This window comes from Lonchura striata, chromosome 17 (assembly GCF_050655825.1).
Source record: "Lonchura striata isolate lonStrDom1 chromosome 17, ASM5065582v1, whole genome shotgun sequence".
NCBI classification, from domain to species: domain Eukaryota; kingdom Metazoa; phylum Chordata; class Aves; order Passeriformes; family Estrildidae; genus Lonchura; species Lonchura striata.
The window spans coordinates 1,166,351-1,179,700 of NC_140719.1; the positions used below are offsets into that span (position 1 = coordinate 1,166,351).

The 13,350-nt window shown below is 63.5% G+C and overlaps 1 protein-coding gene across 4 annotated transcripts; it reads right to left on the bottom strand.

Annotated features, from left to right (window-relative positions):
- Positions 1-496: 496 nt before the first annotated feature.
- On the bottom strand, positions 497-8,592 carry AJM1 (apical junction component 1 homolog). Of its 4 annotated transcripts, XM_085593670.1 has the most exons (5): positions 8,371-8,592; positions 5,541-5,614; positions 5,227-5,305; positions 5,007-5,142; positions 497-3,835 (listed from the first exon to the last, which is right to left on the bottom strand). In XM_085593670.1, exon 5 carries the CDS (start codon positions 3,768-3,770, stop codon positions 540-542), a length of 3,231 nt encoding a protein of 1,076 aa, XP_085449796.1. In that variant the 5' UTR covers positions 3,771-3,835; positions 5,007-5,142; positions 5,227-5,305; positions 5,541-5,614; positions 8,371-8,592; the 3' UTR covers positions 497-539. The 4 variants fall into 4 exon arrangements, with proteins under 4 accessions (XP_085449796.1, XP_085449797.1, XP_021389346.3 ...); XM_085593671.1 differs by lacking the exon at positions 5,007-5,142; XM_021533671.3 differs by lacking the exons at positions 5,007-5,142; positions 5,227-5,305.
- Between the last annotated feature and the right edge of the window lie 4,758 nt (positions 8,593-13,350).

The window sequence follows — 13,350 nt, forward strand, 5'->3', positions numbered from 1 at the left end:
TCCCTGGTGCCCGCCACGGTCCGTCTTCACTGGCGATTACCCCGACCCCGGTCAGACACCCCCGCCCGCCCCCTGCTGCTCCCCTGCCCCCAGCAGCGCCCGGGGCCCCCCCAGCCCTGCCCCGCTCTGTGCCCGGAGCCTGCGCGGGGTCCCCGGGCCCCCAGCACCTGACGCCGCCGCAGGAACACGCACAGGCCACACAGACACGGTGGGACGCGCTCCTGGTGCAGCCCAGTCCCAGGCGCTGGGTACGGCCGCTGTGGGACCCTCGGTGCAGAGGGGGCCCCGGGGCAGGCCCGAGGGGCTCTGGGTGTGTGGCAGCCCGGTGGGCAGGGGTTGGGGGCTGTGGGGCGCCCCTGCTCTGGCCAAGCACTGCTCACCCGAGAGGGCTCTGGGTGTCAGGGCAAGCTTCGGGCTGTGCTCCCGTCACCCCCCGGTCCCCCCAGCACTGCCGGCTGCCCGCAGCCCCCTCCCCTTGGTGTAATAGCCGAAGGGGTTCTGAAAGGACAGCATGTATCTACATGCCCCCCGCCCTGCATTCACATGATATCATCCAGGAGGTTGGGGCTGGCCACCCAGTCGAGGGTGCGAGGCTCAGAGGCCGCCATAATCATGCACATGAACTGTTTGCCCGTCCTCTTGTCGATGGGGTAGATAGTGGTGGGGGTGAAGCGCTTGTTGCTCTCCACGAAGTCGCAGAGCTGCTCATAGACAGCGGGGAACTCGTGCCGCAAGAAGACGCCGCGGATGCGCAGCTCCCGCTGGATGTTGATGAAGCAGACCTCCCGTGCTTTCCTGCCCTCCTCCCCCTCCTTGTCGATGTCCGCTGTGCCGGGCGGTGGTGTCAGGATCAACGTTTCCATGTCCCGCTCCTTCTTCAAGATCTTCTTCTCGGGGCTGGAGGAGGCTAAGGCCACCTTGGCATATTTCCTGACTGTCGGCACCTGCATCTTCGGTGATGGCCTCTCTGGCACTTTCTGAGTGACGGCCACGGTTACATTCAGCAGGAAACATTCATTGGGGTTGTACTGGTTGCCTGTCTCCCGCAGCTCCTGGGCATACTCCCCCAGGTTGTCTGAGTAGCTGTCCAGCTCCCGCAGGGACAGGTACGTGGGGGACATCAGCAGGCTCTCCAGCCCAAACTGGAGAAAGTTTTCGGCGGAGCCCGCATTGGGGAAGCCCAGGAAGAGGATGCCGCGGCCACGGGAGAGGTATCCCACCTTGGCGATGCGCGAGAAAGCCTTGTGCACCTCGGTGTTCTCGCGGCAGAATTGCAGGACGTGGCGGCAGACGCTGCCCACCCGCCCGTAGACGCAGCTGGCCTTGTGCGTGTCCCAGTCCTCGCGCCGGCAGTGCCGGGAGCAGTAGTAGGTGTAGCAGCTGTGGCACGATTTGAAGTAGAGGCAGGCATTGAACATGGTCTCTGTGCGCCGGCACTTGGCATTGGAGCACATCATCATGTCATCCTCCTCAGCGCTCAGGTCGGGTGAGCAGTTCTCCGGTGACTTTTCGAAGGGGCCGGTGGCCAGTGGGCGGCGCGGGGTGCCAGCATGGGAGCTGGGGCCCGGCTGCTCCTTTGTGGGTCGGGATCCCTCGGGCAAGTTGGGAGGGATCCGCCTGCCCTCACCCCGCCGGGGGGGCCCCGAGGCGCTACTGCTCAGCAGCTGCTTGAGCTGCTCCGCGAGGCTGTTCCTGTCCCCGGAGCGGTGGCCCGGTGCCGGCTTGTAGTCAATGACAAGGTCGGTGATGAGTTCGTCCAGCTGCTCCAGACTGCGCTGGCGCCCTGAGCCACTCTCCCTGGTGCCGGGCTGTGGGGCACAGGGCACAGCGTAGGGCCTGCACTCTCGCCCCGCATCCAGCATGTCCCAGCTGGCTGAGCGCCTCTCACTCCGGCCCAGCCCCTCAGCACGGATGTCGTTGTCTGTGATGGTGATCTCCGGTGTGACATACCAGGAGCGGCCTGGGGGCCCGCGGCTGCCGTCAGCATGCACCCGCTCAAGGATGGAGCTCTCGGAGAGGGACAGAGCCGCATAGCGCTTGGGTGAGCTCGACAAGTTGATCACCACAGGCTGCCGGTGCTCCTCGGGGGATAAGGCACGGTGCTGTTCATGGGCGAGCAGGTTCTCATAGCTGCGCCCACGCTGCAGGGCCTCCTCCCTGCGCGCTGCTGGCGCCAGGATGTTATCCCAGGATTTGGAGTAGTGCTGGGTCTCCCGGCCCAGCCGTGCTGGAGTCACACCGTAGCTGGTATGCCAGGAGGAAAACATGGCCTCCCGCCCGGCCGGCTGCGGGGTGAAGCGGGACAGTTGCAGGCTCTGGTAGGGCAGCGTGGCCCGCTCGGGGCAGTACCAGTCCCCGAAGTGCAGGGGCTGTGCGCTGCGGGGCGGGGGACACGTGCGCGACAGCATCTCCCGCTCCCGGTACTTCCCGTAGTCCTCGGCATACAGCAGCCGCGGGGAGGAGCCGAGGGCTGGGTATGTCCGAACGTCCTCGGCGTAGAGGGTTTTCACAGGGGTCCCACGCGGGGCGTAGTAGCGGGGCTCATCCCCATAGAAGGTGTGAGCAGGTGCCTCCTGCACCGGGTAACCCCGCGCCTCCTCCACGTACACCGTCCGAGGCGGCATCGTGTGAGCAGCAGCCTTGGCCGGGTCCTCGGTGTAGAAGGGCTGGGGCACGGCGTGGCGGCTGGGGTAGGGGTAGCTGGCATAGCCAGAACTGCGCAGGGGCATGGCAGGGCTGGGGCACCGCGCTGACTCCTCTGCGTAGAAGAACTTGGCTGGGACGCCGGGGGCCGAAAAGGTCATGCAGCCCCTGTCGGGGTACTCCCTGAATTCCCGCGAAGCTGGCACGGGCACTGTCTGGTATGCCAGTGCCCGGGGGTCTGCCTCGTAGTACTCACCGGGGTAGGGCAGCAGCGGAGGGTCCCCGCTGTAGGAGTCGCTGGGGGTGGGCGTGCGGGACGCGGACGCCTGCCGGCTCCCTGGCACGGTGAGGCTGCGGGCGGCCCCAGGGGTGCGGGGCCAGCGCGGCGGCTCCGCACGATTCGGAGCTGCCCGCAGGCTCCGCGCCGTGTGAACCAGAACTGCCTCGTCCGGCTTGATGTCCACTCGGCACTTGACGTGGGGGCTGGCGCCCACCTTCGCCCCCGGCCCTTCCTCGTAGCAATTGCTGCCCAGGCAGAGCGGGGAGATGCGGCTGACGCTGCTCCGCTGCGGCTGCAGCTTGATGGGGTGAACCTCGTTGGCCAGCGCCCGCAGCGGCATCGGGGCCTCGCGGCGTGGCGAGGGATCGGTGTGAGAGGGCTCCCGTGCTACCCGCAGTACCTCCCGCCCACGCCGGGCTGGCGGCGGTGATGCCGCCACGGTGATGGGCACCGGGGTCAGGGTGGACTTCACCCGTGGGGCGCTCTTGGAGCGGGCTCGGCGCTTCGGCTCGCTCCGCGGCGCGGGGGCTCTGCCGCTGTAAGGGTCTAGCTTCGGTGGCGCCTGCCTGCCCGGCGGCCCCGGCGTGGGCTCGGGCATGCCGGGGCGCGGACAGGCGCGCTGCATGGCCGAAGGGGTGCCCAGCTCTTCCAGCGACTCAATGAAGTCGAAACTCCTACAATGACGTTTGTTGAAGGGCTGCGGCTCGCGGGACAGGGAGGAGGACATGGAGGCGTCACATTGTGCTAAGGGCTGACAGACAACGGAATCCCCAGGGGCTGCTGTCGCCACCTTGATGTCTTGGTACACCGTGGACACCAGAATGTCAGGTGGGTCTGTTCGTGTCATCTTAAAAGCGACTCTTCTCCCGCCAGTTCCCTGTCACACAGCCTCAGAGGACCCAGTAGCCCACCCTGCAAGAGAACACATACGGTGCCTCAATCCTAGAATGGCCTCGTCTCAATCCCCACAGCTCCTGCCTCAGAGCTGGGGATTGGCCATCTCTTCAGAAATGAAGGTTTGGGGGCATCCCAGCCTCCACTGCTGCTGTCAATAGTCAGTCAACTGGAGGAAGAAACTGGGAAAAGGCTCCAGGTCCAGGGTGCTGGCAGGACACCGATGGGAGCAGCCAGGGAACTCTGCATACCAGTTCAGCACAGCAAGAGGAGAACACAGAGTACTGTGCCCTCTTTCTGGGCCACAGGGACTGCCTTGCAGAACCACATGAATTGGCAGCTCTGAGCAGGGCTGTGAGGGTTCAACACCAGGGTTTTCCATGAGGAGTGTGTGTTCAGCCCTGGTGAAAACACTAGAGTGGTGAGGGATCTCCTGGAAGTGTGTGTACCCATGTCCTAGCACCAGCACTGTAGGGGGAAACAGGGCCCAGGGACAGGCACCATGAGCACCCACCATGGTGGCTGGGAAGTCCCCACAGTCTGGGGCTCCGTAGGAGGCAGGAGCCACAACCCCTCCCTGTGGTGGCTGCACCCACTGTGGCCCACAAACACCTGTATGGGGTGGTCACAGTGCTGGTTACATAGAGTTACATCACTCTCTGGGTCTTTCAGACCAGGGGTGGCCCCAGGGGTGGTAGAGGCATGCTGTAGTGGGTGCCCCAACCCACATGCCAGCAGTGATTCCTGCATCACCTCCCTGTGCCAGAGGAGCTGTGCTGGCTCAGAACCCACTGGCTTTGTAGTCTTCTGTGTTCCATAGCTGTGACACATCCCCCGGGCTGGAAAGCGAGTGTGATGGTGGCTTCAGCTGCTGTGGGACATGGGGTCTGACACCCACTGTGTGCCAGCACCAAGCACCCCAGTGCTCTGGGACAATGCTGTTGGGTGGCCAGGGTGGGCAGAGTCCCTAGCCACAGTGTGACACAGCTGTGTGACAATAAGGACATCAGCACAAGGTCCCCACAGTGCATGGGGGGGACAGAGGAAGGGGTCTGCCCACAGGACTAAGTGGGTGGGAGCATTGACCTTCCCCATTAGCCCTTGGAGAGCTGCCATGGGTTGCCACCAGCACTGGGAGATGTGCACCTTCTCTGCCCACAACGGGGACCCCCCCCAGCTGTCACCTCACCACATCCTCTGAGCTTTGGGTGTTGTGGCCACCAAGGATCTGGGTGCACTGGTTGATGCTGGCTGCTCTGTGTTACACTAAAGATGGGTGGGCATTCGGCTTTAAAGAGCAGCAGAGGACCACAGGGAAGATGTTTCTTGGAGAAAAAGAATTGATTTTATTTAGCAAGAAGCATTGACTATGCAGACATGGGGAGGGGACTTGGGTTCCTCCTAATTACCTGCCCCAAAGCTGGGGGGGTGCAGATGCCAGAGCTGAGGTGACTCCAGTGGCCTTGTGGTGTCTGTCCATGTGATGGGCTGGGGAGAGAAAGGAGATGGGGGTCCCAGTGCCTCCTTGCAAAGCTGGGAGGGCAGGTTTGCCCCGAAAAAGGCGGCCCAGTATTTGCTCTTCCATGTTACAGTATGTGGGAGCTGGGCTGGATCTGGCAAGGCAGCACCCCATGCCACAGCAATGGTGATAGTGGGATTGGGAAGCCCATTCTTGTGGTATCGGGGTGGCTGGTAGGCAGGGAACTGTAGCCCAGGGTCCTACCTGGTCCAGCAGCAGCAGTGAGGGGGTGGGTGGGCTGAGGTGGCCAAGGGGCCTGTGGTGGCTCCATCCCAGGGCTGCAAAACAAACAAGGCATGTGAGGCTCCTGGGGCACCCCCAGTGTGGTGGAGGTGTGGCTGCCAGGGCCATGGATGCCTTACAACCACATGGAGCACCCCCAAGTGATCCCTGTAGCCACAGCCCTGCTGAACCAAAAAGAGCTGTCACCCAGTGAGGACACTGTGTGCATCCCTGTGCACTGGGGATGTGGGCGCTGCATCCCATGGGCACCAGTGTCTTCCACCCACCCAGCAGCACCCACTGCCGGTGGAGCTGTGGGGTTGCCATGGTTTCTCCAAATTATTCCTCCTCTGCGAGGACAGCGTGGGTGAGGACAGCGTAGGTGCAGGAGGAAGCTTGCGTGGGCAGCTGGGGCTCTGTGGCAGCGCAGGGAGAGCAGAGCCCTCATGCAGCTGCAAGAACCCTCTGCCTTATTGAGGGGGGCAGAGCTGGGATGGCCCCCCAGTGCTGCCAGTGCCATTATGCTCACATGCCCACCAGCCTCTGACACCAACTCTGCAGGGAGAGGGTTTTGCATCTCCTCTGCTCTCCAGCCCCTGGTTGGTGGGCACTCGGTTAGTTGGATGCCCCCTTCGCCCCCAGCACTGCCCGCTTTCAGCAGGCACCAGCCTCCCTACCCGAGGTGCCCACACGGTGTCACCCCGTGGATGTGACACCTGCCGGCAGCGCTTGCAGAGCAGCCGGTGCCCACGGAGTGGATGGGAGCCGCCCTCCGTGGGGTCCTGCCCTTGCTCCTGGCACGGGCCCACGGACTGCTCCCACTGTGCTGCCCGTGAGCACCGGGCTCCGGCGCCACGAGGGGCTGGGCCGGGGGTGACCCTGCTGCCAGAGGGACCCACGGAGGATGCCGGGAACTGGGTCACTGCCTGCATGTGTCACTTGTGGGCTATGGGGGGAGGTGTGCGGACCCCCCACCATCGCACCCCACACTGCCCGCACACTGCAGTACCCTGCCTGCCCCACAACCACGGCGGGCACTGTCTGCACACTGCCCACACTTCCAGGGCACTGCCCACACACTGCCTGTCCCTGCACATGGCAGGGGCTGCTACCTGCCCATCCTGTTCTTGGTGCCTTGCCAGGGCAATGTCCCATGCACCCTGCCTGCATACTGCCCACCCTTGCCTGCACATTGCCTGGGCATTGCTGCCCATTCTGCCTGCTTGCTGCCCACACACATCCTGCTGAGCAGGCAGGAGTGCTGCAGTGGATACGGTGCCTGCACGCTGCCTGCACATGCAGAGTGCTGAGCACGCTGCACTGTAACCCCCCCCACCCCCCTAGCAGCCCTAGCACACACTGCACTCCACCAGGCCCACTGCACACACAGCCCCGTGGGCACGGCCAGCAGCACCAGCACTGCCTGCAGCCCTGCCCCAGCCCTGCCCCAGCCCTGCCCCAGTGCTGCCCTGAGTGCACCAGCAGCCCCTGCATCGGGACAAGCAGCCAACGACAGCATCCTACTGCAGACACTGCTCGAGCAGATGATGCTGGAGGTCCCACCAGCAGCTGCCGTGGGGGCAGTGTCTGTGCCTGTCTGTGCCCGCTGTGCACAGCCAGCCCTGCTGGCAAGGGCCTGTACACGGTGTGTGTGTCAGCAGGACAGCGATGGCCGCTGCTGCCTGGGCGCTTCCTGCACCGGGAGCTGGTAGCCGACATGGTCTGTGGTGAGGGAGCCCACTGTCCCCCCGTCCCTGCTTCATATCTGTGGCCAATAGACACTGCCCCGTGCCACCCCCAGCATACACACATGGTGCCCTATGCCCCTGTGGTGGTTGCCCGCCCTACATATCGGAGAGCCCCTCCACTCTGTGCCCCCCAGCCTGGTGTCTCAGCCTCTCTGCCCCTGGCACTGCCCTAGTCCCTGTCCCAAGCTCACTAGGCACAGATGGCTGCCAAACCCGAACCCAGCATGTACTCCCAGAGGAGCCATCCTGCCGGGGGGAGCAGCACCTCCGGCCCAGGAGGGTATCCCCAGTGCCGACCTCCAGGTTGGGGTGAGCAGCACCCCAAGGTGAAGGCGACAGCCTGATCCCCGTCCCCTCTAGTCCCTCAGCGTGGGGGGGCACCCGCAACGGGCAGGGCCGGGGGGCAGCGGAGGCGGAGGCAACCCGGCAGGGCGAGTTGTGGGGTTGGGACTGGGTAGACGGTGTATGGGGCGGTCCCCGGTAGGGGCAGGTCTGTCCCAGGCACTGCTGCAGACGTCGGGGCGGTGGCCCCGGCCACCCCCACCCCGCTGCCTACCGGCACCGGGCCCGCTGGGCCGCGCAGGGAGCTGCGCCGGGCACCGGCGGGAGGGGTGAAATGGCCCGGCTGGAGCGCTGCGGTGGGATGGGACGGAGATGAGGATGGGGCTGGGGCTAGGAGATGAGGATGGGTATAGGGATGGGATGGGGATAGGGCACACGGGAGTGTGGAGAACCCCGAAATATCGGTGCGATGGTGTGGGATGACTCGGCTCGGGAGCACGGGATGGGAATGGCCGCGGTGAGGCTGGAGGAATGGAGGGAGATAGATGGGGACCGGTTTGTGGGGCACGGGACGATGGTGTGGGGAACCTGGGGGTTGGGATGCCCCGGGAGGATCTCTGGGGAATAGGATGGAGATGTGGTACACGGTGGAGGGCAAAGGAGGAAGATAAGATATGATGCGATGCGAGGCGATGGTCGAGGGAGAGCCCGCGAGGGGCTGGCCCGGTCGGGGGCCCCCGGGGGTACAGCAAACCCCAGCCCCCTGCCCGGGACCCCCTTACCTGCTCTGCGCCAGCCGCTCTGGCGGCTCTCGCCGCATCCCCCAGCCGCCGCCGCCGCCGCCGCCGCGCTAGGCTGGGGATGCCACCGCCCAGGGGACCATGGCCCAGCTCCGCCCGATCCAGCACGGCACGGCACAGCGATGCACGGCACGGCACGGCACGGCTCGACACGGCCCAACGCTCTGCCGCTGCTTGTTTTCCCATAAATACGGCAGGCGGAGTTACCGGCGGGGCCGGCACTGGGACGGGAGCCTCCCCCGGCACCGCCCCCAGACCGGTCCTCATCCCTATCATCGCCATCGCCATCCCCATCCCTATCCATCTCCACTCCCTCGCCCGGCTCTGCTCGGCTCCGGTTCCCACCCCGGTTCCCGGCCCCGCCCCCACCTCTCTTCCCCCGGACCTCTGGACAGGGTCTGGGGGTCCCCGGTGCCCGCGGGACACCGGGGCTCAGCCCCACACCGTGTACAGAGACCCCACGGCCCCCGCAGGCACCTGCCCTTGCAACGACAGCCCCCCAGGCCTGTCCTGCCTGACCTTGCCCCATCACTGTGGCCCCGCGCGGCCAGGGCCGACTGGGCAGCGAAATCCCCTGCTAAGCTCCTCCATGGAATAGCTTCGTTTTCCCAGAGCCTCTGGGGCTGTTGTGGCCTGTGGTGGCTGGAGCCCACAGGGATGCTCAGTGATGGCGACGGATGAAAGATGCACAGAGCAGCTCCCGGCACACTCAAGCCCAAGCATCTCCAGCATCTCCAGCACATCCCCTGAGTCACAGCTGTGCCTCAGTTTCCCCCGTCACCTCCTTGAGCTGGCCTCCGCTGCCCACAGCTCCAGGGGCAGCCCCCTGTGGGTGCCCTGGCAAGGGGCCATGGCCTTAGGATCCACCAGTAGCTGCCATGGCTCCAAGCCCTGATCCAAGGCTGCTTCTCTGCATGTGTTTCTGCATGGCAGTGCACCCCGGGATTTGCTTGATTCAAAATCCCTGTAGCCAAGACCCTTTCCTTCTTCCACTGCAGCTCCAGGAACAGCCTTCCACTGTCTCTGCTGCCTGCACCAGGCAGAGCAGTGCTGGCGAGCCTGTGGCCGGCCGGCACAGCTGTGATTCCTGCAGGAATGCCCTTGGGAGCAGTGGGCATTGCTGAGCCCACTGGGACCGGCGGTGTGTGCCCTGAGGGCCAGGCTGAGCACCAGGAACTCATTGCACTGACAAGTGGTGAAGGACCTGGAGGAGGAGCTGGGAGCAGGGTGAGCCTGTCCCTGCCAAGAGACCCCCGGGACCGTCGCACCATGTTCAGACGGGCCCCATCATCCCACACCCCTCCCGCCCCCGCCCCCCAAGCACTCCCCGGCACTTCCATGTTCCTCTCTGCAGGACACGGGGCTCCGGCTGCTGGTCCAGCCGCTCCCGCTGCCGCCGGCTTCCTGCCTCCGCGGTCCCCGCGGTGCTGCTCCATCTGCTCCTGCCTGCTGCCAACTCCACGCCAGCCAGCCCCGAGCGCCGCCGATGTGGCCGCTGATGCACGCCGGAGCAACGGGCAGGCTCCACATCGCCCGTAGGTTCAACCACTCGAACGATGCAAGACCTCATCCGTGTGGAATGCAGAGTCCCGGCATGGAGGAGTATGCTGCCCTTAGGGCATTCCCTACAGTGCCACCCTCTGTCCGTACAGCTGTGGCCCTGGGTGACACTTGCATGGATTGAGGTCACCTGTCCGGGGCTCTGAGCTTTGGAGTGGCCACAGGTCTGAAATCAGGTAACAAACCGGTTGGACCATGTCACTTAAGCCCCATGGCAGGGGACAGTGGGACCATCTGCTCCCCGTGTGAGGCTGCTATGCCAGGCTGGAAGGTGCTTAGGGATCCAACTGGACCGCGGGCACTTTCCACGCACCGGAGATGACAGCGCCATGTCATGTGCTCAGGGCAATGTGGCTCTGGACACTGCCTTTCCCTCCTGCTCCTGCTCTTCCTCCTCCTCCTTCTCGAGCCAGTGGCAGCCTGTGGCAGAGGAGAAGATCTCCCTGAGGGCGGCAGTCATGCTGGCTGCTCAGGGCCGTCACCTGCTTGGAGCACGGGGCTGTGTTGCTGCTTTGGGCTGTGACACCCTGGGCTCCCAGTCTGCGCCACTCAGGCAGGGGAGGCAACCCCAGCCTCACAGGAACTGAAAAGGGGTGGGTGGCAGGGCTGGGGGGTTGCCCCATGCCTTGTGAACACCACCCACAGGTGTGGCAGCCCCTCAGATGGAAGGGGACCACCTTGGCACAGCCATGTGGGCAGCAGGACTCAGCAGGTTGGGATGGAACTGTCCCCTACCCCTATGTGGAGGACAGAGGTGTTGGGCCCCTGCCATGGCTCTGTAGGTCCAGGCTTGTCCCTGGCTGAGCTGCTGGGGCCCCTGTTCTGCTGCGGGAACACATGAGTAGCCAGAGGGATCCCACAAGCCTGGCTCCTGCAATCCTACAAGGAAAAGGCCAGCCAGGTGCTTGTCCCTAGGTAGGAGCAGCTCCTGTCCCTGTGTCCAGGCTGCCCCATTGTGACTTGCTGTCAAGGCCAGGAGCTGCCAAGCTGGGCCAGTGTGGAGGCAAATCCCTCTTTCTGTGGGGCCTTTGCCTCCACGGTGCTGAGTCCTCCCCCAGACCCCACAGGGAGCAGAGCCACAATGTTCACTGTGTCCCTGTGACTCAGTTTCCCCACCTGCCCCTGACAGTGTGTACCTGGCCAAAGTGTCTGCAGGTGATAGACTTAGTTCTGCTGGGCCCCATCCAAAGGAGAAACTGAGGCACAGAGGAACAACATGTCCAAAGGTCACCTTGGAGGTCTGTTGTGACTCTGGACACTTGGTGACACCCAAAGCAGGGCAGATCTCATACTGGGAGGGACACTGGGGGGTTACACCTGTCCTATACAACTGCAAAGCTTGGGGCCTCCCAGCCTTCCCCAAAGGCTGATTCATTGAGGCCACACTTAGAGCTCGCTGTGAGATTTGACATTAACCTGGCACAGGATATTGGATCCCCTGATCCAGCCCTGTCATGGCCCTTGGGGCAGCTCAGAGCAGGAAGGGGCCACCCAACACAGGAGCCCCTCATGCCTTCCCTGGGGATGCTGATCCTGGTGGGGCTGGGCATGATGGCAGGGGCCAGTCCCCAAACCTACTGGGCTTGGGGGTCCCCTGACCCAGCCCTCATGTCACACCAACAACTGGGACTTGTGGAGGCACAGCAATGAGGTCAGGGACAGGGGAGATTGCTGGGGACCACAGGAACATAAGTAGAGGAGCACAGCTCTGACTGGGCCAGCGTGGAGCCGTTTTGAAGCATTAGCAAGACCTTTCTGGGCATATGCAAAACACTGCCAGGAGGGCCAGAGGTTCACCAGGAAGAAACTATGGGCAGGAGCAGGTGGGCAGTGAGAGGAGGCCTCCAGAATTAGGGTTTTCTCCAGGATACCTGTGGCAGCAGCAGCTGCCCCAGCAGGCATGGAGACCTTCCCAACACTAAGGCTAGCCATGGCACTAACTGGCCCTGGGCAGGTTGACCTGTCACCCTGTGTGGCAGCTGTGGAGGGCCAGAGGGTCAGACCCCAGCCAGGGAGAGCTGGGATTGTTCAGCCTGGAGAAGGCTTTGAGGAGACCTCAGAGCCCCTTCCAGGGCCTAAAGGGGCTTCAGGAGAGCTGGAGTGGCATTGGGGACAAGAGATTGAGGGACAGGACACAGAGATGGATGGGATATTGGAAAGGAATTGTTCCCTGGGAGGGTGGGCAGGCCCTGGCACAGGGTGCCCAGAGCAGCTGTGGCTGCCCCTGGATACCTGGAAGTGTCCAAGACCAGGTTGGATGGAACAGTGGGAGGTGTCCCTGCCCATGGCAGGCATGGAATGAAATGAGCTTTAATGTCCTTTCCAAAACTAGCTTGTGATTCCATGACCTGAACACAAGGCCCAGTAGGGGTCAATGGAGCCCATTCCCCTTGGAGCAAGACTGCCATCAGAAATTCTGCCCATTGGTTGGGACACTGCCCAAAGGAAATCCTTGAGGCTGAGAGCCCTTGCCTTACTGGGGGAGTGATTGCAGATTCTGGGTTAGCTGTCCTAAAATCTTGGGAATTCTCCAGTCAGTCAGGCAGTACCAGTTCCATCTGACATCACAAACCTGCATTCAAATGTTGCTGGAGCTTTAAGTGATTTGCCTGCTTTATAAAATAAATATCATTTGAATACACTGTTTGTCTAAATTTTGTAAGATCCCGCGGCCCCTCTGGCAGCCCCAGTTTGGCAGTGGGACAGGGGCACTGGTGTGGTGATGCCAGGGGAAGCCAACATGGGCCACTCTGAGAAAGCAAAAGGAGGAGATTCCTCAGAGAAACTTCAAAACCAATTGCGGAAAATTACCTGGAAGGACGTTAAACACAAAAAAACAATTTCCACCTCTGCCCTGTGCCGGGCACGTTACTGAGGACGGTGAGACGGCACATCCTCCCTGATGGACAGGGCAGCCCGCTCAGGCCCGCCGCAATTTGGGATCTGCCCAGTGGGATGTGACCGGCTGGCAGATGCCAAGCAACCAACAGGTACCCAAAATGCCCAGCCAGGGGAGCCGGGTGCCAAGCTGTCCTCCCAGGGGTGCCCTTGCCAGCCCAAGGGACAGGGCAGCTGCTCCTGCCCGCGGGTGCCCAGGGCTGTTTGAGGATGGGTCTGTCAGGCCCCACCAGCAGTTTGGGACTCGCTGTCCCCGGCACGGCGATTCCCAAGCTGGCTGTGCTGGGGAAGGGCTGGGTGGCCCCAGTGGCACAGCAGAGGGAGGGAGAGGCTGCGGAGCTCAGCATGGAGCACACAATGGGAAGTGAGCACATTGCTGGCACCACCAGCCTGTCCCTGGGGCCACCTGAGAGATGGAGCCAGTGCCAGGCTAATTGCACCCGCGGGGTGATGACTGCGCCAGGGACCCGAGTTGAGCAGGTGCCTCCGGTGAGGCAGCTCCTG